The sequence below is a fragment of the Andrena cerasifolii genome, chromosome 10 (assembly GCF_050908995.1).
Source record: "Andrena cerasifolii isolate SP2316 chromosome 10, iyAndCera1_principal, whole genome shotgun sequence".
In the NCBI taxonomy this organism is placed as follows: Eukaryota; Metazoa; Arthropoda; class Insecta; order Hymenoptera; family Andrenidae; genus Andrena; species Andrena cerasifolii.
This window is the reverse complement of record NC_135127.1, coordinates 1,779,029-1,804,796: the sequence shown is the minus strand read 5'-3', so window position 1 is coordinate 1,804,796 and position 25,768 is coordinate 1,779,029. Positions and strand designations below refer to the sequence as shown.

Sequence of the window (25,768 nt, the reverse complement as noted above, 5' to 3'; positions counted from 1 at the left end):
GGGAAAGACCCTGCAGCAGCGGAGTGGGAGCATACTCGTAGTGGAGAGTGAACACCTATAGCGGTGGCGGTATATGTGTGCGTGAGACGCCATAATGGGAAACAATTGGAATCGAACCGACGCCAGCGCCAAGCCAAGTGACGGCCAACGCGAATCTAATCCAAGTGACGTCACGGCTAACCAGCGACGACAATCTATTCCCTGGCAAGGCTGGTTGGCCGTGGCGTCCCTTGGCTTGGCGCTGGCGTCGGTTCGTTTCCCATCACGCACAGGTAGGTGTAGGTGTACCCTCTCCACTACGCGATGCTCCCACTCCGCTGCTGCAGGGTATTACCCGGCAACCCTGTGCACACAGCAAGATGTACAAAGTTATAGAAAGGAGGTCCATACTCACTAGCGAACAGTTTACGAACACTGTTCACAAACAATGCTCGCAAACAGCTCGCAAATATTTTATAACCACTGCTCGATCTTTTCGCGAACATTGCTCGTGTAACAAACTCATGAACAATTCCTGAACAGTTATAAAAATTCTGATACACCAGTCTATCAGTTTCTTGAGGAATCAGTTCGTTGTTTGGTCTCATCTTGATCAGAAGAATCTTACTTAAAAGATTCTCACTGTAGGTGTGAATTTGTTAACTGTTGACGAAAAGATTGTGTGGTGGTTATTAAAATGTCTGCGAACAGTATTTATGAAATGTTCGCTGGAGAATATATTCTTTTTAACTTTACATTATTTACAGTTCAGGAATAATATGCGAACAAGTACGCGAACAGACGATTTCTAACCCCGGATCCACAGTGAGGCGAACATGGACAAAAGTGGTTCATGAGCTGCATGCGGTTCCCCTTCCAGGGCTGTTCCACTGACAATGAGCCGTAGGATAACGACCCCCTCCATACGTATTTGACTCCTATGCTCTACAGAAACGAAAGAGTTTGGCAAAGCGGCGGCACCGACAGTGGTACTACCGAGGGCCTCGACACACTGGCCACAGGCAACGAATGAGCAACCACTCAGTGACCGAATGTTAAAGAAATATATACAGGCTGTGCCTGCAAAATGTACTACTGGGGAAAAGATAATTTTCCGTGATAAAATAAATCGAAAATATAGAATAAAACTTTTCTTTTTCAAACAATTTATATTGAGAATTTGATAAGATCATGATTTGTATTCTAAAATTTCTACTACCCCTTCGGGTGGTTGCAGAGGGACATCTGCTTAGTGTTTACGAGCAATCCCACAATTGAAGGGGATAGCAAGGCCCAAGTTTCATGGGTTTGAAAAGAGACAAGAACGAGGAAACACCCGATGTGCTTCCCAAATCTTCCACTCTTGGTGGATATCTAGATTTTGTTTGCGAACACTACCCCCTCCACGCTCAGCGAGACCAACAAGGTCATTGCACGCTTATTAGTAGGGTCATTTCTTAGCGAAAAGTATTATTTCGCGTCCACATGGAGGCGTTAGCTAACAAGTTCGCGTAAAACATTCGCTAACATTGTTCGCCTCAGTGTGGACTCGGGGTAGGAAATTGAATTCCCATACTGTTTGTGAGCAGTTTGCGAACGCTGGTGGAGACACAGCTGAAAAAAGCTAACTAGTATGTAATTCCACTGTTTTCGTCTTGCGCGGCTGGCGGAGCAACTATTTCGTGCGTGCGTCCTCGAAAAGATCTGCGCGGCGCACCGTTGCACCATCGGATCGCGGCCGCAGATTCACAACAGACACTCTTCTGGAACGAACCAGTACAAATTAAGGTATAGCGTTTACGATGTGCAGTGAATGAGGTGCGTATCGGGTTCTCTGCTTCTCACAAGCGAAAGATGCAAGAGAAATAGAATAAGAACATGATCATCAGACTGGCATCCTTTTGTGAAAACGGTCCTTCAGCTGTTGTAACGGTTGCTTCTTTAAGAAGCTGTTCATTCTTACGAGAGTTTAACAAGTTTCGCTTATTATTGAGTAATGCTCACATGGGCGCTTCACGAACTATTAACATACCGTTCACATCCTTTTATCAGAAGATCTGCTTGGAGTTATAGAATAATACATATTTAATCACCTTTTCCCCATAGATTCTGATTAATTCTGCTAATTTAATTATATTCCATAGGGATATAGAGTGATGTGGGTAATTACTTAGAAGTTTTCCGTCCTCATCGATTTCAATGATTTTTGGATATGTTGTCGGGGACACGATTCTGAACAACTTTTTCCTATACATGTTACCGCCGCTCGACCTTCGTTTCCGAGATATTTGCGAAAAACTGCTGCTACTACACAATGTATTTCGCGGTATACCTACGCGTCAGCATGGGACAAAACAAACGCCGAAGCTGAGCTTTGTTTCCGAGATATGCGCCGGCATGGGACAAAACAAATGCCGAAGCTGAGCTTTGTCTCCGAGATATTTGCGAAAAACTTCCTTTGACTTATTCCGACGCATTCCACTTTCCACATTGTCCCGAGTATTAGTATTGGTCGGGGCTAGATTAGTGCGGGGGGCGCGTAAAGCATGATAGCGAACTGATGTGAGTTTAGAGATTTGAACCAGAAACTTGCGGATGCCCGTCAACACCCCGACTCACGGTTCGCTATCATGCTTTACGCACCCGCTCGCGGGCGCGCGCCCCCCGCACTGATCTAGCCCCAACCAATACTAATACCCAGGACAAGTTGGAAAGTGGAATGCGTTGCGTCGGAATAAATCAAAAGAAGTTTTTCGCAAATATCTCGGAAACGAAGGTCAGCTTCGTCATTTGTTTTGTCCCATGCTGGGCATACGCTGCCACGGACGCGTACTGTAGGTGGGTATACAGTAGAATACATTGTGCAGTAGTTTTTCGCGAATATCTCGGAAACGAAGGTCGAGCGGCGGTAACATGTATAGGAAAAAGTTGTTCAGAATCGTGTCCCCGACAACATATCCAAAATTCATTTAAATCGGTGAGGGCGGAAAACACCCACAGCGCAGGAAGAAGAGTCAGTTATTTCCAGAAACTACATCGAGTACTTTATATCTCGTTTCAGGTGATAAAACTGGTCGAATCGTGGGGTGTGGATTATGATATCGCCATCGATTGTTTGCCACCGTTGCTTACTTCAATCCTGATAACGGCGAAGTATTTGAACGGTGTACTCCGTACACACAAGGTAATCTGGTGACCAAGGTTGAAGAATTCGATTCACGTGACCGGGTTAGGTGAAACGTGGCTGAACGGCTTTAGTAATGTAATAAACTTCAGGACAACCTAAAAGTAAAAAATCATATTGAAGTAAAATTGGATCTCCTAGCGAGTACAACGACCGTCACGTTGTATGTAGCTATGAAGAAACGCGCAATGCAATGATGCATATGCTGATTAGAACATCAAGATATGCTATACAACAAATATTTGACTGTGGAAGGAATATTAAATTACTGGAATCTTTCAGTCTGCTTCTTGTTTGTTTTGATAACAGATCGCACATAATACGTTTTTGTATGATTGAAAATGGTTTACGATTCACTTTGCGTTCCAGCTGGCACCCCTGTGTCATATAATTAGGCGGGATTTTGAACGATTGAAGGATCTTCCAGAGTTTGAGGTTTTCTACTTCTACACTATGCAAGGAAGGAAAATCGTGGTGTCCTTGTTGGGTAAATGGATCAATTTCAATTTTATAATTCCTTCTGGGGTAGGCGATGTGATGTCAAAAGTTCCGTAACCAACTGCACAGGTATAGATATCTGAGGAATCCCTTTTGGTATCTTTCGAGTCCCTTGGTATTTTTGTTCCAATGACTGGTACTAAATATTTAACAAATCATGCTTTGAAACATTGAATTCAGTGATTCCCATGAAAACGTACCATAAACTGGGGTAACATTAGCAGGTATTTAACATGTATTAAAGAAGGAAAAGGACAAAAATTTTATGCATTTTGACACTTGTAGTAGAATCACATAAGATGCAATGTTATGATAGGATACTTAAAGCAAATGTAAAAATGTTAATTTTTATGTTATAGTTATAGCAAAATGTTCTAAAAACATGCCAACGTGCCCCCAGTTTACGGTAGACTGTAGAGGAAGTGGTGTAAATATGGGCTACCACTTTTATTTCAGGATTTTTGCAACACCTGTTGAAGATTTTTATGATCTGACACTTGAATCTGGATGGTCAATATGTTTACTTTATTATACAGAGGAGAAGTAAGGTGAAAAAAAGTAATGTTTATTTCAAATTCTATATTTAAAATATCAATACGAATCTTCGGTTTTGAAAGTGGGGTCTAAATATGGCCTACTACTAAAATAATTTAAAAGAACAGTGAAAACTGCATATTTTCAGACTGAATTTTTTGAAAACATGTCCAAAATGCTAATAAAAATAAACTAAGATGCTGATGGTCTATTTACAGTAGTCACAGATGTATATGTCCTGTTCAACATCTGCACAGGCATGATGTGCCCACATATAACACTTCACCAAAAGGTCTCCCTCTGTGTCTTTAGAAAAAGTCTTCAGCAAAACATGTAACTCGCTTCCTCATCATCTGTGTGCCCCGTCTGATCAGTTTCAACGTTGCTGGAGTCATCTTCAGCTTGGTAGCCCGTATTTAGACCACTTGCTAATGGACGCTTAGAGCGGTGACAGTCAGTACTATTGCGAGATGAGAAGAAGACCAACTACCCACAAGCTGAATTGTCACAGGAGCAAGGGGAATCGCCCGCTCGCTCCACCCTATCCCCTCGAAGAAGTACTACTTTTCGGTTCTTAGCAGCTGTCCATATCCGCGGGCTGTCGTGATTTGTTTCGTTCGCGTTCTGCATTGCGCGGCGGACTTTGTTGCAAGAAATTGGGTGGAGAGAGCGGGCGATTCCCCTTGCCCCTGTGACAATTCAGCTTGTGGGTAGTCGGTCTTCTTCTCATCTCGCAATAGTACTAGGCGATGCTGTTCATTACAAAAAATTATGCGAAACCAAGCTTACAATGTCAAGAATATAGTGCTCATAGCAAATTAACTTTTAGTTCACCAGATTATTGTTAAAAAAAATAAAACAAACATACCGGTAAAATCTTTTAGATTCGTTCGTTCGTTCTTTTAAAACGTTTTGCAACACATGTTTACCAAACAAATGTAAGCCATTATCTGTTTCCCATGACTCTTTTTCTTCCTCAGTTGTACTTTTTCACCTTTGCCGATGGAGTGAAACATTCACTATGACCTAATACTTCAACTAGCCCATATTTACACCACTCCTCTACTTAACTTTAACCAAACCCTGAGCTAGTCAGGACTATGTAGTTGGGCCATTAAGGAGCCCGACGTCCATGATATTTACCAGAGCCGCGCGGAAGGGTAGGTCGAAAGCCAATGATAACATGGGTGTGCAACGGATAGGGAAAACTGTAGTAGTGTGTGGTGCAGGCTCATGCCCGTAGGATAGGATTGAATGAGTGGGATTCTTGGGGCCCCAGTGTTTAGCCTGTGGCAGGAGTGTCAAACTTCCCCACTCTGAAAGCCGCACGAGTCGGGCCCCTGGCAGAGTTGGGCAAAATGTAATCTATAGTCGAATCAACGAAAGAAGGCGCCTTGGGACCGGGGCCAGAATTTGCGACGTTGCCGCTACTCCAGGCTCGCAATTGGTGCTTCCCCTACGCGGCTCCCTACGCCGTGGCCAATGACTTTCGACTACTTAATTGTTGTCCTTGTCGGGTGTATATTGCTATCCTCTTCAAGAGGGCGAATCCAACGTCCTTCCCATAGAGATTTGACAGGGTGTCGAATCTTATTGGCTATTACGAACGGCACGCGCATGCACAATGAATGGCGGACAAGTGGAGGAATACAGGCTCATAGGATCCTTATTCTATTTAGGGTCATTCCACACCAAATCGATCACTTTTTGCACTCGATGTCGGGGATCTTGTTCAAACTGAAATATTAGGAGATGGTTTCAGTCACCACTTTGCTGGTTTTGAATTTGTTTAATTTTTGCCTACATTCATGAAACCGAAAATTCATAAATACAGCATCTTTTCACGAACATAGGCAGAAATCGCACGATTCAAAGTCCTATATTTTGTAACCAAGTTCAAAATCTGTTAAGCAATGACTCAAACCGTTCCATAATTTTACATGATTCACAAAATACATATTGCATTCTGATCAAAGTCTAAAAATGTGATCGATTTGGCATGGAGTGACTTTTAGATGAAGGAATCTGTTTTATCGAGCGAGTGAGAGAGACACAGTTGCGCTTGAAGATAGAAAGAGACGTCCGATCTTCTACACAACGTGGCAACGTCGCACGAAGTACGGAGCAGGCATTGAGTCTCTCCCGAGCCACGCGCGCCGCCCTACGGGTCGCCCAGGCGCCTTCTTTCGTTAATTCGATTATAATTACAAATTGCAAATTACTTTTAAACTGTAATTGTGTAATTGATTACACATTATTTTCTGCAATCGTTCATTTAGGTAATTGACAAAACCAAATGGACAACTATCTAAATTAACAATTACAGAAAATAATGAGTAATCAATTACACAATTACAGTTTAATCGTAATTTGTAATTTGTAATTAGATTACATGTTGTCCAACTCTGGCCCCCGGTCAGCCGGTTCTCCCACTTATTTGTCTCCAGGAGTTACACGAGACGCGGTAGGGAGAGACTGCGGCACACGGAGGAGAAATTCATCACAGTGAAGTAGGCGTGAAGGGGGTGTTCTCCTACGGCTCTACGGAGTAGGCAAAGAGGAGAAGGGGCCACTGCGGCTCGCGGGCCGCTTGTTCCACACCCCTACCATTGAGGTCCGGCTCCTTAATGGCCCAACTGGCCCCAACTGCACCAAGCGAAATATTTGTGTACATAATTACCTACTGAAGCTAAATACTTCACATTATTTGTAATTCTCTAGTTTCATTTCTTTATCGTTTGATATATTATGTACAAGAATTGGGTGAAATATTTCAATAAGGCATGATTTGCAGTTACCAAATATTTTTAATCCTGTCTTAGTATCGACGTTCTATTTCAGGTTTCTTCAGTATACTAACCGTAGGGTACCTAGCGCTTCCAACTGCGTTAATGGTACACGACATTCTAACGAAGAACAAGTCCGAGGAGAGATACCTGATGTACCAAGTGGATTATGGCTTCATGGATCCACAAGATTACTACTATGTCACGGCGGTGCATAGTTATATAGGGTCTCTCATGATCATACTTATTGTATCCACGATGGACTCGATGTTCCTTACTTTCGTACACCATGGCTGCGCGATATTTGCAGTTACTGGGTAAAACATTTGCATTTCCCTCTAGTCAAGCGTAATTCTCCTTGTATAATGGTCAATGATTAAGAATAACAAGTATTACTGTTCCGCGATTAACATCATTATTGTAGTTAGAGTATTGACCAACTTTACTTTAAGGTCGAACTTTAGTACTATGCAATTCAAAGTTTTTTCAGTCTGGGTGTCATTCAATGGTTTCAGGGGGCGTCTATACTCAACACACACACACACACACTAGGGTGGCCCTTATTTTCAACATGCGATTTCTTTTGCTCTCTTCCCCTAGTATGGTTCGATTTCATAAAAAAATAATCCCTGTAAAAGATTATTGCAACCGGACAACAGGAAAGGGTGCCGACCAGGTCTTAAAGTTTAGAATGCATCAATCTTTTTGTAGTTTTTGAAGAATTTGTCAAAAATGGTAAGCCCTATCGAAATTTTGTTCAAATAATATTTAAAGAGCATTCAATTTTCTACAATTTCTGTATATATAATTTTTGCATATACCCAACCATTTTTTAGATAATGGCGTTCGAATGTAGAGAGGTCAGCACTACGCGCGTATAGGTAATACGTCACGCCGATACCTTACGCGCAGATAAAGGTTGTTTTAAACCGTAGCTCACACGAAAAAATTTGTCTAATAGTACCTTAATATGTTCCTTCAAAGATGGTCGATGCACTTCGAGTAAAACGGTATAAAGCGAAAATACAGGTAACAAGACCCTTCGCATTGGATTCTCTTTACCTGGTTCATCGTACCCATCCCTTCTTCTTCTGCAGTTATTTGCTTTCTGTATTCAACCTTACTTTTCTTGACATTCAACTGTCAGTTTCTATGTTGACTTGCTAAAGCTTACACCAGACATTTGCTTGATATTCTGCTTCTAGTGTTCGTTAGTGCTTTCTTGGACCGCTATCATGTATTCGCGATATAGCTTACGTACGAATACGACCATATATTTAATTGGTAATCACGGACTACAAATTATTGGTAGGAAATTGCCTTCAGTGTTAGACGTGTTTAAAATATTATTTTTTAACATTCGTGAAGTGAATTTACCTAAACTTACGGGATAGTGCTACATTACCCACACAGCACCATAACATTGCAGCAACGTTGTGGAAATATTGCGGTGCCAGATTGCAATGCTGCACTGCATCATTGCAGAGACGTTGCAGGTTCATTCCTGTGCCCGCCCTGGGCAATCTTACAGGAGTGCGTTCCTGCAAAGTAGCGGCAACATTACAGATATGTAGTCCTGCAACGTTTCGGCAAAATTGCGGCAATGATCCTGCAACGTTTCGGGCAGTAGGGCCAACAATGTAATTTGTAATAAATTATATATATTACTGTAATAATATATAATATTAACATCATTATTAGAACAAATTGAAAATTGTTTTTTGCGGGCTCTACAGTAAGAAAAAAAAGAAATATCAAGAAGCAGAGGAGACAGGGTTTTGTTGGTTTGCTAGATGGTTTATGTGTCTGTAAGGGACGCGGCGACACGAATGTGTGTTGCAGGATCGTAGAGCGTAAAGTTTCTCTTCTCTTTTATGTGACGACGTTACGTTACCTTACCCTCCCTTGGGCCTACGTAGGGAATTTGCAACCAGGTATATTACCTATACACGCGTAGTGCGAACCTCTCTATATTCAAACGCTATTACCAAAAAAATGGTTGGGAACACGACAAAATTATATACACAGAAATTGCAGAAAATTGAATGCGCTTTTAATATTATTTGAACAAAATTTCGATAGGGCTTACCATTTTTAAGAAATTCTTTAAAAACTACCGAAACATTCATGAATTCTAAACTTTAAGACCTGGTCGGTACCCTTTCCTGTTGTTCGATTGCAATAATCTTTTACAAGGATCATTTTTTTATGAATTTGAACCGTTCTAGGAAGTGAGGGCAAAGAAATACGAAAAAAATTCCACACGTGTAAGTAAGGCCCGCTCTAACACACGCGCGCGCGCGCAATACTCATCAGTATAATTATAAGAAACGCAGAACAAACGTGTACATTTTCTTTATAGGCACCAGCTAAAAACGGTACACCATTTGGGCAAAAATATACCGACGACCGAGGCCGATAAATCGAAAACCGAATACGAAAAGTTTATGGACGCGCAAGAACTAATACACAAGAAACTTGTATTGTGTGTTCGTGAACATCAAAGAGCTATACAGTAAGTGTATCGCTGCACGACATTCCACCATTACTATGAGTATGTCACTGCGCGACATGTCAAATTGCCAATGGTGTATAATAGATGATAGATGCTTCCAAAGGTGGTCACGGAGGGTAGACCGCGAGAAATACTTCTTCTCCAAGAGATACACCGATTGACTTATAATGAATGATTCCAAATTGCGACTCTCATTTTGTAATGAGCATCTGCACAGTGATAGAATGTACTGTGCAGAATTCGTTACCCAACTTGAATATTTTTCATCTAACAATATGTAAATAGTTTTGCTTCACTAACTACTGTGTTAACGATCTTGGTTCATATCATGAAAAACAATTTCCTAAATCATCCCTGTCTATCGTTGAGTGCTGTTCAAGATACTAACGTAATTCAACATTTAGGACAATTAGAGTCAGATTCCGTGGCCTAGTCTAGGACGATACATTGTTCGAACGATACTAACTACGTGCAAAATTTCAGTTATATCGGTCACCCAACCTCCAGCACTACCCTCGCGAGAGTACAACGAAGAAAGAAACATCTATCAATTAAGAGTCCGTATTTTTGTTCAGGTACACGCAAATCCTACAATCAGCATTCTCAGTGGCACTATTTGTTCAAGTAATGTTGAACATCTTAACCCTAAGTGTAACAGGAGTACAAGTAAGAGTTCACCATCATCCATGCTCGTTTTATTTCATCTATCAACAATTAAACATATAATTTGTCTGTGGAAATCGCTATTGCATCGTTATAATGTTAGTGCACCGTATATTAAATTAATTATGGATTTAAATCAATTGTACATTTACGTACAATCTGCGAATGGTAAATTAACCTTCACTCTGTGGACAGGGGTGCAAACATACCCCAAGCTAATAAAAAGTTACCGAATGGAAACTTTCCTAAGTATTCTTGTAGGAATGCTATCTGTGATATTTTTCACACAGAATTTGATAAAAATTTCATTGAAATCGCTGAATTTGAATGCAGTAGTAGGCTTCAAAGACGCCTGAGCACTTGACCGTGTACAGGGGTGCATATGCACTCCGATATTCCCCAAATGAAAAACAATTTTTGTCAGCAGCTGCGTTAGTATTTTTCTACAGTGTGTTTTGTGTTTACATTGCTGTTGCCTAAAATATATGGTTTTTAGTAATTTTTGTTCAACATAATGTCATTATCTCTAAAAATTCAGTTTGGTCTTTCCTTACGTCCCAAAGATGTAAGATAGGTTTTTTATTGAATTAGTGGTAAGTATTTGGTAAATTATAGTGTTTCTTTATTGTAAAGATGATGCTAATTTGTACAATAACATATATTCAGAGTGTGTTTATTTATTTTCTTTCCACGGAACACAACACCACCAACAGAAGTAAGAAATCTCAACGCAGATGCTACCTGTGCCCTCGGTCTAGTGACATCATAACCAGCTTGAACTGCTACATTTGTCAAAAACCAGCGTGTAAAAATCATAGCAAAAATATTTGCGATAAATGCATGAACACCAAAATTCATGATGATGAAGAAATAATGCACACCGATTCTGACGATGCATCTTAAACTATTTTTTCATTATTTATGTACAAGTTTTAAATTGTTGTATCTTAAATTAAATGTTATAATTCTTTCTAAACTTATCTTCTTAAAAATTAATAAAATTTTACAAATACTTACGCTGCCAAAGCTTTTTCTGTACATTTAGGACTGTAAATGCGTGAGGTGTAATTACACCCCCGTACACGGTTAACGTTAAACTGTTAGTGCGCAGAGTGAAGGTTAAGACAGAGAACCCTAATTTACTTTTATCAGTTCAAGAATTTCACGATTGTTCGAATTTTTTAGACTTTATTGAAATTGGCTGATGGAAGTATATCCGATGTGCTGAGGCTGTTAGTCTGGATGCTAGGACAGTATTTTCATCTAGTTTTTATCCACTTTCCCGGACAAAAACTAGCGAATTTCAGCGAGCAGGTGTATTACGACTCGTAAGAACACAATATGTTGTATATGTTGCAAGTAGAGACAGGGCCGGTTTTAAGGCAGGGCAGGCAGGGCGACCGCCCGGGCGCCAAATCTGTAGGGGTGCCGCTGTAAGCGTTTATTCATTTATATCCGTTTGGATTCGTTAAACAGAAAGCTGCTAATTGATTTTTGTACCCTTCAAGGGGCGCCATGATAATCTTCCCTGAGGTGCCAATATGCTAAAGCCGGCCCTAAGCAGAGATGTGTGAGAACCTGAAAATGTTGGAAACCCAAGGTCCTGATGGGTCGGGAAGACAACGAGTCGGGCTCCCGAAAATGTCGGGATTCCCGAAAGTTCCGACGACCTGATTTCGAGATTCCATTTAATGAATACGACATCATACATTCAATGCATCGTAAGAAAAAATGTAGAGACATTGTTGATTTTCCGAAGGACAGACATCAGTCACTCCTAATACACTAAATCCTCGTTATGAGCCCGACGAACGGAGCTGGCGGCGGGCTCGTAGCGCGTTCTGGACACTATTGCGCGCGACCGATGGCGCGAGTGAGAAAACACAAGAGCCAGCGAGAGGAAACGAAGAGCCTCTCGCTCGTTCCCCAGGTTCCCCTACTCTCGTCCGAAGTATTCCAAGAAATGGTGGGGATAGTCGCCGGGCCTTAAACGCGTGGTAGAAACGGGCTCATAACAAGGATTTACTGTAATATGAATCCCGACACTTTCGGGAATTCCGGACATTCTCGGGAATCCGTCCCAATCCCAAGAAACATTCTCGTCCCGACCCGGACTGACATTTTGGGGTTCTCACACACCTCTAGTTGCAAATGAATCGCTTTTATTCACTCACATTCGCACATTAAAATCTCTTTATTTGTTTTGATGAGATTTACGATTTTTAACAGTTATAACACTTTCCTTTTACTCTTGGTGCATTTCTAGGTTGGAGTGCATGTGGTACATATTTTTCCACAAGTCACGTTCTGTGTACCAGTTTTTAATTATGAACACACTATTTCCGTGTCGGTTGTACGCGTTAAAAGTGACAACCTTGAACATGGAAACGTTACTAAAGGTACGTAACACCTTCGTACAAGTGAATAGATCAGAATAATATAAAACGAAGTCTATATGTATAATATGTTGAGAATTTCACAAAGATGTTATCTTTCTTGTACATTTTTATAATTCAGTTACGATTGTTATGCTCTCGCTCTGTGTTTGAAATACTGAAGATTGCAGGGGGTTCATCCTTTTCTTTCAGTTCACGAAAGCCGCCGTCTCATATTTCACTGTTCTATCATCAACGTTATAATCAGCAATAGTGTTTCTTATACAACTAGAACAATTAATACTTGTGAAAAAAATTGTTGTAATGCTGACTGACGAAAAATAAACGACATTATATATTTTCTAATGGTAACAATTCTGCGATAACTGTCCTGCATAATTATTCACCAACTGGAGGACATCGTTCCCTTCCCAACATCGTCACCAGATGTTGTGGCCAAAATATCGCCTTTTTCTGGAGGGTGTAAGACTCCGACGACACAATGTCACTCTGCTTGCGAATTTTACAACCGCAAGAGTTCACTAATTGAATGGTGATTGAGTTATGTGTGAGGATAGTGGTGGAATCAAACTGACAACTGCAGCACGTAACAAAGTAACACTTAACATATATTTCGACAATAATGACTGAAAATACGTGTACAAAATTGAATTCCCATAGAGTATAATGCGTGCTTGCAATGTCTCAGACTGCTGCCTATTGCTAGATTATTGCTTATTGGCTGTAAATGACTATGGTACTAGGCGACGAAGACGCACCGGAAAGGGAAGCTGATTTCCACGAAATCGAACCGAACGGTGCGACTCCGTTTGTTTATGTCGTTTGGCGATACGCGGTCTCAACTCGGCCTAATAGCCCTATCCCTCGGCACCACTGGTAAATGACTACGTCCCATGGTTTAGGCCCGGACGAGCAGCTCAAGTATCTGCCACGTGCGGAGTGAAGAAGCACAGGGTCCCAAGATACGCTTCGAGTTCGATAATGTCAGCTTGCGAAAGCTTTCAACTTGGTGAGTCACCATGCCATCACGAGGATTCTGGATGGATTCGGAGTGCCTGCCCAGTTTACGGTCTCTGTAACCTGCCTGTATAAGAACAGCAGCACGGTTTTTGCAGTACGCAGTGAGAGGTAGGGCTCTACAGAATCAGCAGGGGTGTTAGCCAGGGGGACCCGCTTTCGCCAGTGCTATTCTGCCTTGTGATGGGCCGGGTACTGGAAGCGATCTATGCCGGCGTCGGGTTCCAGCTGGCGGGTTGTCGTCTAAATTCGCTTGCCTATGCGGACGATCTCCTCCTATTTTCAGGTTCCGAATGGGGCATGAAGACTGCTTTGAGCAAGGTAGACTAAAGGCATGGGAGCAAGGGCTAAATTACAATGCCCTTAAGTGCTGTTATCCTTGGTCCGATCGGGTGCGGTTAAGAAGATTAAGTATGTTAGTACTCCCGCATATCAACTTTAGAGGGGTGCTATCACTGGCACTGCCTTTATTCTGCAGATAGCATCTAATGCGGAGTGAAAGTACCTCGGTATTAACTTTAGACCGACGGGGCCCAAGAGGGTCAAGACTGATCTATGTAGTATTGTACTTGGAAAGGATAATACAGACATCACTGTAGCCGCAGCAGCGGTTGACACTGTTGCGTACCTTCCTGCTCCCTTGAGTCTATCGCGCATTGGTACTTGGGCGTGCCACACTCGGGAAGCTTAGAGCCCTTGACCTCTAGACGCGCTGCAGTTCGCAGGTGGCTCAGGTTGCCGCACGACACTCCGGTTGGCTTCTTCCACTCCCTTGTCCCGGGAGTTTCTGCCTTGTCCACCACTATTCCAGGGTTGATGACGTCTGCTAAATGAGGGCGATTGCCGACACTATGTGGGCTACCAAGAGGGTACAGTTGGCCACGAAGGCACTTACATGTGATAGTGGCCTTTTGTCCTTCAAGTACCTATGTGGAAAGTAGTGGACCCATCGAGTTCACACCAGTGTCGATGGATTTGAAGTGCGGGAATACCCAGAGTCGCCTCTTTCTACGCGGTGGGTGGATGCTGACTGTCGCCTCATCCCTAACCAGAACTTTGTCCAGTATGTTCATGTCCGAATTAATGACGTGGAGGCACGAACCACTAGGTGCCGCGCCGGCTCTCTCGACAGGGACAGCTGCGCACGTCATCCAGGTCTGATTTCACATCTATGGAGGTCGGATTCTGCGGCATAATGTACGTAACACCCTAGCTGCGGGGCTCTGTAACATTGGCAGGAACTAATGCTCCAAACGGTCGGGTATAGCGTAAACCGGGTACGCTTTGCGTCAATGTTGCGAGAGTCAATGTCGTCGATGCGCAGGTCGTCAGTGGGGTACCACCTTTCGACGCCTTCCACGCGGGAGAATATTTTAAGATAACTAAGGTCGTGTTCAGATATATTGGCCAGTGAGTTTCGTGAGGGGTGTATTCTCCCAGCATACCGCTTGCCTACCCCGGTGCTCCTTTTTTCTACGTTCTCACTCTCTCTCTCTCGGGCTACGGTGAGGATTCGGTGCCCGTGAGGTATGCACACATGCACCGAATCATCCCCACCACTTTAACTACATAGACGGGACACGATTCCGAGTGGTCGTTTCTTCTTTCTTGCCGAAGGCGAGAGCGGGATGGAATGAAAGCGAGTCTATACACTCTACACGCTTATGCCCGGCGCGCACGCAAAGGACGGAGTATCAGACGTACGAAAAACGGAGCGAGACAAAGTATGTATCAACGCGTTATCTGTCTCGTGCCGTTCCTCGCTTGCTTTCAGTCCCTCTGACACGCTCTCGTTCCATCTCGCTCTCGCCTTCGCAGAACACGAGTGAGCCAGAAGTAGTGGGGATAGTGCCAAGCTTCTGGCGTGTAGCCAAACCGAGCTGTCAGCGTAGAAATGCACACATCAGAATAGGTGTGCGTTAGCTTCGAAAAAATTCAGGAGTTTATTGTGGTCAGAACATTGATTCTTTCTCGATAGCTTCAAAAATCTCGTATTGGTTTACGCATAGCTTCGTAACACGCACACAACTACTACGCTAAGAATAAACAACAGCCACATGGGGGGCGTGCTTCGTTCAGGCGGAGCCGAGCAAGCAAGCAGCGTTCTTCCTTCCCCGTTACCCCACCATACCACCTCTTAACCCCCCCCCCTACTACTCAACTACCAATCTCCACACGATATCGTCAAAGGGTGGTGGTGGTGTGGCTGATTTCTCCTCGCGAAACCGACTTCACCGGCCAAGAATATATCTGAACACAACCCCTTAATAAGTGTTTTTTATTTCATGCTTAATATAGCGTAATGGGGCGTGGAAGGAAAAACCGCTGACACACCATGTCGAGAATTGCCGGAACGTTCTGGATGACAGGGAGGAGGAGTTGTTGTTGTTATTTTGCACCGTCGCCTCAACTTAACCGTAAAACCCTAAGAAGAACGGCCCGCGGCGGTTACGCCGCAATGGAGTAACTGTGCGGGGCGGGTGAATTGGCTTTGAAGGATCGAGGAGAAAAAGAAGAGGGGGTGCGCCGTGCGCGTTTCCCGTCTTAGAAATGTCACAGCCAGGACTCATCATTAGAGCTGATCAATCAAGTACCCGGAAAAAAGCAAACCGAGCCGAGCCGGGTACCCGAAAGAACCGAGCGGCTCGGACAGACAGAACCAAGTACTTGAATTTTTTTCAAGCGGCCCGAAAGAAACCGAGCGGATTGGATGGAACCGAGCGGATTGAATTTTTCCAAGCCGCCCGGTTTCTTTCGGGCCGCTTGGAAAAATTCAAAGTACTTGGGGGTTCTGTTCTGTCCGAGCCGCTCGGTTCTTTCGGGTACCCCGGGGCTCGGCTTGGAAACCGAGTCCCGGATTGGTTCGGATTTCAAGCTACCCGAATTATTCAAGTACTCGTACAGCTCTACTCATCATCTCAGTAGGGATATAAGCTGACGATGCCTGCCCTAGACACACACACGGGGACACAAGAGGACATAATTTGGAACTTGTATATATATGAATGAGAGTGGGAATTAAGACTTGCGAGAAGATTAGACCTCTGGTGGCGCTCGCCGACACTAAGTCGCGAAACCGTGGTACGGCCGGGACGTCACAAAGGACAAATTATTGCTGTAAAGGACATGAACTACCGAACGAAAGGAAGGAAGGAAACGATTTCCCTATTCGAAGCCGAAAGAACCTCGAGCCTGCAAATCCAGATGTTTTATTGTTTTACAACATCCTGACTCGACGTTCCGGCACGTGGGTTACGCGCCGAGTGAACGCCTCAACCCACTTCGTTCGGACTCGTCTACACACTACATCTTTTAATTATGAATTAGATATTTTTAATAAATTACAAAAATACAATTACAAGTAAAAAAATGTAATTCTATTATATAAAAGACAATTTAAGGCACTTTTATCAATATGTTTATAATTAACAAATGAAGGTAACTATAAGTATGCACAAATATATATATATAATGTTCGTGATATTACTTGCAGTAACCAGCATTTCTTTTAAGTGATAAATGTATCAGCAAATAGAAGAGGAAACAGTTTCATGGCGTTACATAAACAATATTCTGGCGTAAATCAACAATTTATATTTACAATAGATTTTGAAAAATGAAGGTAACATTTATATTTTGAACTAGAATGCTGTAGATTATTCCATCAACTACGAAAGTAGGTATCAAGACAATTTAAACAGCACAAGTTATAACAGTGTTCAAGATCATATAAAATTAGAAATAAAAGAAAATTAGAAAAGTCTGGTATATCCGAATACTAACGGGAGTTTGAGCATTTAGTCATAACCGGATACTAATGGAGGTTTGAACGTTTAGCAATTGCTTAACGCCATTGTCACTATTTACAGAATGCTAATTACGTTTCTTATTTCTAATCTTGTGTGATTTTAAAAGTTATTATACCCTACATCATCAAACTGATTTTAATAGCCGCCTTTACACAGTATAAATAGGACTCCACTGCTATATACAAAAATGATCCGAGTTTTCCTCTTTCATTTAGTTGCACATTTATTACTTTTAACAAAAGCGCGACTACACTCCATTCCATATAAGAGCGGACTCACGCCCCTACCGATTTACGACCGATCTGCGCAGTTCCACGGATTTGACACACGCGATTGGTCATAACACTTTTGCCATAGATCGTAACCCTTTCCCCGCCGGTTTTCTACCAATCAACACTATATCCCTGCGTGGAACGAGTCCGCTCTAAAGTGGAATGCAGTGTAGAATAACACGAACATCCTGCATACAAGGTGTTTCTCTTAACTGGAGTACCTCTATTCATATGTATACTGAGTATCTGTTTCTAATCTGCAAAAATGTCTCAGAAAAAGTTGTCCAGATTAAGATAGTATATACGACCGATTTTTTAAATGCAAAACTGCATATAAAAGAATTTTATTCTAAATTTTCAAAATATTTTTACACAATCAGACACTTCTGGGTTGTACCGTCAGTTCGGAGAGGCTCTATATTTGTGAAGATATCACTCTGTTTGCATTATTTTTCACAGAATTATACAACTATTTTGTAAAACAACAATGAACATACATAATTTCCCAATGTGGTAGATAACTACTGAAATGTAGTGATATATATTAGGACCGCTGAGAAGTGAAAGTAGAATACTTCTGTTAATATTAGTTCAAAATTAATCGTTTTACATTGATTTTTAGTCGTGAAGGTCATTGAAATGTCATTTTTAATGAAAGTCGTTAAATTTTTCTTCAGTTACACTTAACGCCTTGAACACTTGAAAAAAAAATGGTAAGGACAATTTGGTCTCCACTAATCGTATGACTTTTTCTTTAGACATTTTTTCGTATAATTGAAGCCAGTAGAAATATATACGGCACTCACGTTAAATGGAACACCTTGTTTATAATAATTAATTTCGATTACCTCTATTTGTTATTATTTTATGAACAATTATATTATTATCTTGTTGTAAATGTGTATGTTGCTATATTTAACCATCAATAATGTAATTAGGATGTACAACAAGCAGAGGATCTTCTTCTTCTTCTACTTCCTTACCTTTAGTTTTGAGGTCAGTTGTTCTGAGTGGTATTATAATTTGATCCTGAAAAATAAGAGTTACAATAATAAAAATTGATAATGAAATATAATTTACGATTTTAAACAGAATTTAGTACTTACATGAAATGTTAACCTATCAATAATTTTTTCAATAAAATTTTTTCGTTCTAATAATTCTTCTTCCGAATCTATTTGATCTTGTATTTGATCAAGATACCAAGCCACTAGTTCTGATTTCCTCAGGCCGCCTTTGGCGTCACCTACATCAAATTAAGCACTTTAATATAAAAAAAAGTCTGGCGGGGAATATCTGCACAATGTCCTCTACTGAGTTTGATGAATCTACAGGTTTGAAAAGTAATTAAATAAGCGGTTCAGGTGTGTTTGTTGGCTATTGTCACTCCTCCCAGAAGTTTCAGTCCTCTGATACTACGTCTCTTGAAAATTATTAGAGACGGAACAGTTTTTTATGTTGGAAACTTCTTCATGCAATGAGACATCGAAAAGTTCTTTACCGTTTTGGGATCTGAGGCTCCGTTCTCGAGATATTAACAGTTGAATCATTAGCAGTGGAACTGCTGGGCCGCGCAGTTTAAAACCGACACAGCTGAGCGCGGACAGTGACCCCGGGTACGCACACGCAGAACGCATGCGTAGATACAGTCCCACGCACCGTGCTGGTTCAAACCGTGAAAATGGCTTGGCGCGGACGGCTCAACTGTGTCTGTGAACCTGTATCCACACGCGCCTCCTGTATGTACGTGCCAGCGTACGCTCCCGCGCACTCAGCTGACTTGGCTTTAAACTGCGTGGTCCCAAAGTTCCACCGCTAATATTGAACTGTTCATACCTCAAGAACGAAGCCTCGAATCACAAAACGATAAAGGACTTTTCGACGTCTTTTTGCATGAGGATATTGTATGTTCTAGATTAGGCTTGGGAATTAAGTGACCGCGGCAGCCGATTTTAAGAGGCAATGCCTCTTTTCTCCCGCCGCACGTCTTGGCCCCCGCGGCGGCCTAAGTCCTTGGAGCGCCTTAGGCCCGTACCATATGAAACGCGCGTGGCGCATTGGGGCGACATTGTATCAATAGGTTTCCACATCGTCCCAGAGAGCGCGATTTTCGATGCGCTTTTGTTTTGTCAACAAAACGCGCGGCGGGAGAAAGGAGGCGTTGCCTCTGAAAATCGGCTGCCGGGTTCACTTAATTCCCAAGCCTGTTCTAAAACGTCCCCCAATTCTGGGACACCCTTATATAAAAATTGTTGCTATTTTTATGTTGAAAACATCTTCTTCAGCTAACAGTAGTTCATCACTTTTATAGGGGGTGACCTGGTAACTATTAGCAGCTTAATTATTGCCACAAATGTAGCAATTAAGGAAGACTGTTTCAACAGAAAATTACATTGTGTACTATTATATTGTAATAACAGTTTCTTGTGGGCAGTTGCTTCAGAGATATGAAGGTCACCCTATTTTTTTTTTAATTACACATTATCGGGAAGGATAGTGATAGAGAATGGTCAAATTATATGGTTCTTCCGATACCTAAAATTTTAATAAGATGTAATTCTACAAGTCCCAAGGAATTATAAAAGCATATTTACATACAGGAGATATAATGGAAAAGGTTGTAAAAAAGCAGATAAAGAGGGTAATTCATGAAGCGACAAATTAGTCTAAGAGCTGGCTACATAGGGGTCAACGTGACTCAATGCAGTCACAGTTCTTATTTAAAAATGTTGGATTAGTGTTGCCGAATACGAAATCGCTGGTCTGCCGCGTCAGTCCGGGGAACTAATGCGGGCGTGGACGGTCAAACAGGTAAAATTTCTAGCGCAATAACGTACGGCAGCCTTGCACTAGTGGGGCCGGCAGCCGTACGGCAAGCTTTAGGGCCGTTCCAATATGCGGCCGGCGGCGGTCCCACTAGTACAAGGGAGAAACAGATGTATACTTCTCCCTTGCACTAGCGCGCAAGCCACGTATCGCGCTTTTCATCGACGTCTGCCAAGGTCTTATCCTCCACTTGGAGGTCTGCCATTTTGCATATTGTTCATTAAATGCGTAAACAATAAGTATATGAAATTTCAGAACTGCAAGAATGGCGTTATTGCGCTAGAAATTTTACCTGTTTGACCGTCCTTCCCCGCGTTAGTTCCCCGGACTGACGCGGCAGACCAGCGATTTCGTATTCGGCAACACTAATCAGACATTTTTAAATAAGAACTGTAACTGCATTGAGTCACGTTGACCTCTATGTAGCCAGCTCTCGGTGTAAATTGAAAGCTGACTTCAAATAATCATCACTTCAAAAATAATTCATGAAGTGCAAAAATTCGAACACTGCTTTGTAGATAAAAGTTAATATATTAATTCCTAGCACCCTCCTTCAAGTGCACAATATAGTTCCATTTAAAAAATAAAGGTGACTTTCATATATCACCTAAGCAACTGCACTTACAACGAAGTCTTATTATTGTAGGATAGTCTCTTCTGTAAAGTGTAACTTTTATTCGAAGAATTCATCTCCTTATTGCTATAGTTATGGAAATAATTGGGTTGCTAGTATATCTGGGACATTTTTATGTATAATATATCCACTTCAAGATAAGGGTGTTAATAATTTCGAAAATAAATAAGGTAAAAATGACAGTCAGTTACCATTAAATTTTTATTCCCGATGACTATACCTTGTTATCTATTTTATGTATCTCTATAAATTGCCGAAATAATAACAGAAGTGAAACTAACTGGAACTAAAAAAAACGTGTCCCTTAATTTTTGCTACTCTACAAATTTATGAAGTTTCATCAAACTCGGTGAAAGACGCTGTGGTTGCCCCTTGTAAGTATTAATTCTTACTGGTTAAGATGTCGAAGCACATACCTGTAGCATCAGCTTCAACGCGAGTTTCTTCATTTCTCATATATAATGCCAACATATTAGACAAATTCTTGTATTCTTCAAAGGACATTGTTAACTTCTTTTTGTGTACCTCTTGTGTCTCTACAGATCCTACATAGAAACAATGAAAACAGATGTAAATGATTATTTGATACCAAAATTTAGAAATGATTTAAAAAATTGTATAAACAAAAGAAAATAATTTACCTGGAGTTTCGACTGTCTGATCATTACTATCCATTGCATTGAGAGCAGCCATAACCGGTGGAGCGTCATCCATATTGACATCCATATTACCATCTTCAGCTTCTTCTAAGTCAATGTCTGGCTGTTCTACGGTAACAATACTTTTAGATAATAAACGTTTAGCTTCTTTAACATGTCTCACAGTAACTTCATCTAAACATTCCAGTTTCGCCATGGCTTCCGATAATCTGATAAAACTTTCCAACTGTCTGACAGTAACTCTCCATTTTCCAGCACCACTACCAGTCCTTTGTCTAAGTGTTGTATAACTATCAACTAAAAATTCTGCAGCTTCCTATAAGATTTGAGACATTAATTTATGCGGTTCAACAAACAATTTATCTGTAAGTAAATGCAAACAACAATACCTGGCTTAATACAGGCTTAAAATGTTTGGCAAAATTGATGTATCTAACAATCTCTGATTGTGAGTATACTGTTTCAAAATCTTGCCAATTGTCACAATGTAGATCGATGATTCGTTTAGCAATTGCATTATCAACGATTTCATTACATTCATCGACTATAATAAAAAATAAATCAAATCTAGACATAATGGGTGCGGTCAGCTGAACATTTTGTTGTAACGACTTCTTCCTGTCGTATCGACCACCAATGGGATTTGCTGCCGCTAATATTGATGTTCGAGCATTCAAAGTTGCTCTTATACCAGCCTAAAAACATATGACCTAAGAACCTGAATATATACTGAACAGATATGGTGAGAAGCATTCTACGGCAACAAACCTTTGCTATTGAAATCGTTTGCTGTTCCATAGCTTCGTGTATAGCAACCTGATCTTTCAGATCCATTTTATCAAATTCATCGATACAACAAATACCCTGGTCAGCAAGCATTAAAGCACCAGCTTCGATAACAAAATCGGGAGATTCTTCGTCTCTTACTACAGCAGCCGTTAAACCGGCTGCAGAGGATGCTTTTCCTGAAGTGTAAATCGCTCTTGGAGTAATCTCGGCCACGCATTTTAAGAACTGTGATTTTGCCGTACTAGGATCACCAACAAGACAGCAATTTATATCCCCTCGCAATGACGTGCCTTCTAAAGTTGTTTTCGAAACACCGCCGAAAAGCATTAAAGTAATCCCTTTTTTAACTTCATCATTGCCATGTACCGAGGAAAATAAACTATTAACAAGATTCTGATACAGATTTTTGTCACGGCTCATTTCGTATATACGATTCCATTCAGCTTCTGACATTCGCTTTTTCATCATCTCTTGAGATATTTCTTCCATATTCGCCTCTGTACCACCGAACTACGAAAATACTCGGTATCAAACGTTCGCGCGTAAAGACTCAAAAAATGATCCGCTAATAATATTAATTGATCTTACCCTGAAGCTTGTTGGCGTAACGCTACAGGCCAGAAATGCGGTTTTATAGGTCAGTTCTCGAGTTCCTAACGCTTTCAGACCTGTTACACCTTCTCCTCGTTCGGAGGGTCCCTGGCGTCTTGAACTCTGATCTACTTTTACGCCAGGCAGTGCAAGAACTGCAACATCTGGTACAACTATAATAGTCCCTGTAAAGTCGTACCTAGAAAACCCAGAACATTTTATCCAAATGGTTTCGAAATTGATAACATTGTACAGTCATTTCCATGAAAATACCTATCTCCAGCCTGTATGGTTTCTACTGCTTCATTCCTCAAAATTACTTCCAGCGAACGAGGAATGCAACCTTTGGGAAGTTCTAGTTGCGTTTCCTGTACCCTGACTTTTTGGAAATCCACAAATATCGAATTATCTACGTCAAGCATGAAACGCCTCCTATTACCGCATACAGGGTTGTGACAAATAGTTGGGTTTGTGAACTATAAACCGTTATTCATGTTGTAATAATCTTACAATAGGTAGGTATCGGTAACGTGTTTAGGCCGCACCTTAAATTGTTGCTCAACATGTTTAATAACTCCGTTACAATCCATACAAATGAATGTTCCCAGTACCAATTCTGGATGAACTGGATGTGTTCTTATTACTTGTCCAGATATTCGTATCAGCGTTCCTAACTTTGACGCATTTAGTTCTCTTAACTTTTGTCTAGTCGGTACTTCTATGAAACTCACGTAACATTCTCTTTCCTTCTGTAACGCTGCTACGTCTTTCACAAAGTTACATACTGCTTGACACAGATACGGATAAACTCTAAAAAGAGATTGGACAATTTTGCTACGTATTAGAAACATAACATGAATTTGGAAAATCAAGAAATAACTAATTTGCAAGGAATAAATGTTTGTGGGATCGCTCGAAGAAACAACATAATTCTTCTACCTATAATACTCCTCTACTATGGTTGTTGAAAGCACTTGATTGTATTCATCCACATCATCAAAAGTTACTTCTAACGTACTGTGTTCTGGGCTTACAAGTTCTCTGGCAGCTTCTAAATATTTTACAACTCCATCTTCTTTATACCTAATCAAAGGAAACGTTTATAGATTATGGAAATGTCGTAAGATATCTGTTAATGAATTGCAACGTAAGTGCAGGCGTTGTTCTTAATGCGCTTTAAGGAGCTTACTCTTCGAGGAAATCCTGAAATAACTTCTGACATTTGATCCCGACTTCATCACGTACACGTGCTTGGATATTTTGTACATCTCCAATATCCATTTTTCAATTCTTAATAAGAATAAACTGTTTGTATACAAAAGTCAGTAACGGCGTCCAAGGGAGAGCGGAAGGAAAATTTGGCGCCAATTAATTTCAGGCGAGTTTACAAACCTCACAATTCCCCCTTATTTTACGACCAATGTTCGTTGAGCTATATTGGGTTTGTTGCGAGTTGCGATCCTCGCCCTAGCGGCGTTTAACGCAAGCTCTTAAAGCGCGAAGTTCGAATTTTAACGAGTTAAGCATAAAGTTTATGGCCGGTATTCATAGACGCTACTTATTCTTAAGCAAATGCTTCAGCATGCGGCATCCTCTACTAACCTAGTAGCTAATAAAGGATACCGAATGCTTAAGCATTTGCTTAAGAATAAGTAGCGACTATGAATACTGGCCTATTACATTAGAAATTTGATTTCGCCTCCTTCCTTATCGCTCGGAAAACAATGTATTACAAACGATTATGGCCGATCGAGATACGATTGTATTCGAGCTTACTAGGGTTAGCTTTTTTACATCGCTAACATTCTATAGTATTTCATAAACATGGTGAGAGCACAGCCAAGCCACAGGTTCCAGTCTAGAACTCTTCTAATTCATGCTGAAACACCACTGTGGCACCACCTCCCTATGATTGTCATAATTATATAAATCTGCGCGATCGGCTCTGTTCGCGATGCTGTAACATAAATGACACCAAGAATAAATGTCAAATGACTTTTATTGCAATGAACCTCAAAAAGAATTATAATAATTTTGACACTATAAACGATAAACTTGTAATGTCCAAAGTAATTAAATCAACGGATTTATAATGGAAGACACAAATAAATAAAGCGGGATGGTGGGGTAATAAGGAAACGAATGCAAACGAATGTTATGTATTTTGTAGAGATGGCAAGGGTTAGGAAACCAGAATACTGAGTTGAATAGTCTTGTGGTATTTTATTCGTAGCAGTCTTCATAGATTAAAATCTAACACGCTCATTATTAGTAGAATGTGTAGAGGTGGTGTAGAGCAAAGAAATACGCATTTATGTAAAAATCTACTTTCAGTTATTTTATGTTAACAACGGGAAAATAAACATAACCGAAGCAATATAAATTAAATTTTGTGTCATTTACGCTACAGCATCGCGAGCACAGCCGATCGCGCAGATTTATATAATTATGACAATCATAGACAGATGGTGCCACAGCGATGTTTCAACATGAATTAGAAGTGTTCTAGACGGGAACCTGTGGGTTGGCAGTGACCTCACCATGTTCATGAAATACTGTAGAATGTTAGTAATGAAAAAAAGCTAGCCCTAGTAAGCTCGAATACAATCGTATCTC

At 41.1% G+C, this 25,768-nt stretch overlaps 3 protein-coding genes across 3 annotated transcripts; 2 read left to right on the top strand and 1 right to left on the bottom strand.

Annotated features, from left to right (window-relative positions):
• Positions 1 to 3,046: 3,046 nt before the first annotated feature.
• On the top strand, positions 3,047 to 7,302 carry LOC143374153 (uncharacterized; the record flags this gene model as incomplete). The annotated part of the gene is made up of 3 exons (XM_076822081.1): positions 3,047 to 3,163; positions 3,533 to 3,650; positions 7,037 to 7,302. Coding segments are annotated over 3 exons (501 nt in total), but the record flags the coding sequence as incomplete, so codon positions are not given.
• An 857-nt stretch (positions 7,303 to 8,159) lies between these two features.
• Positions 8,160 to 12,879, top strand: LOC143373952 (uncharacterized). Its single transcript, XM_076821712.1, has 6 exons — positions 8,160 to 8,265; positions 9,344 to 9,496; positions 10,072 to 10,162; positions 11,345 to 11,487; positions 12,426 to 12,558; positions 12,748 to 12,879. Exons 2-6 carry the CDS (start codon positions 9,429 to 9,431, stop codon positions 12,796 to 12,798), a joined length of 486 nt encoding a protein of 161 aa, XP_076677827.1. The 5' UTR covers positions 8,160 to 8,265; positions 9,344 to 9,428; the 3' UTR covers positions 12,799 to 12,879.
• Positions 12,880 to 17,090: 4,211 nt separating this feature from the next.
• Mcm6 (minichromosome maintenance 6) lies at positions 17,091 to 24,547 on the bottom strand. Its single transcript, XM_076821626.1, has 11 exons — positions 24,342 to 24,547; positions 24,092 to 24,235; positions 23,698 to 23,962; positions 23,426 to 23,628; positions 23,150 to 23,351; positions 22,541 to 23,071; positions 22,162 to 22,467; positions 21,755 to 22,088; positions 21,530 to 21,658; positions 18,760 to 18,899; positions 17,091 to 18,682 (listed from the first exon to the last, which is right to left on the bottom strand). The coding sequence occupies exons 1-11, from the start codon at positions 24,431 to 24,433 to the stop codon at positions 18,569 to 18,571; spliced, it is 2,460 nt and encodes an 819-aa protein (XP_076677741.1). The 5' UTR covers positions 24,434 to 24,547; the 3' UTR covers positions 17,091 to 18,568.
• Between the last annotated feature and the right edge of the window lie 1,221 nt (positions 24,548 to 25,768).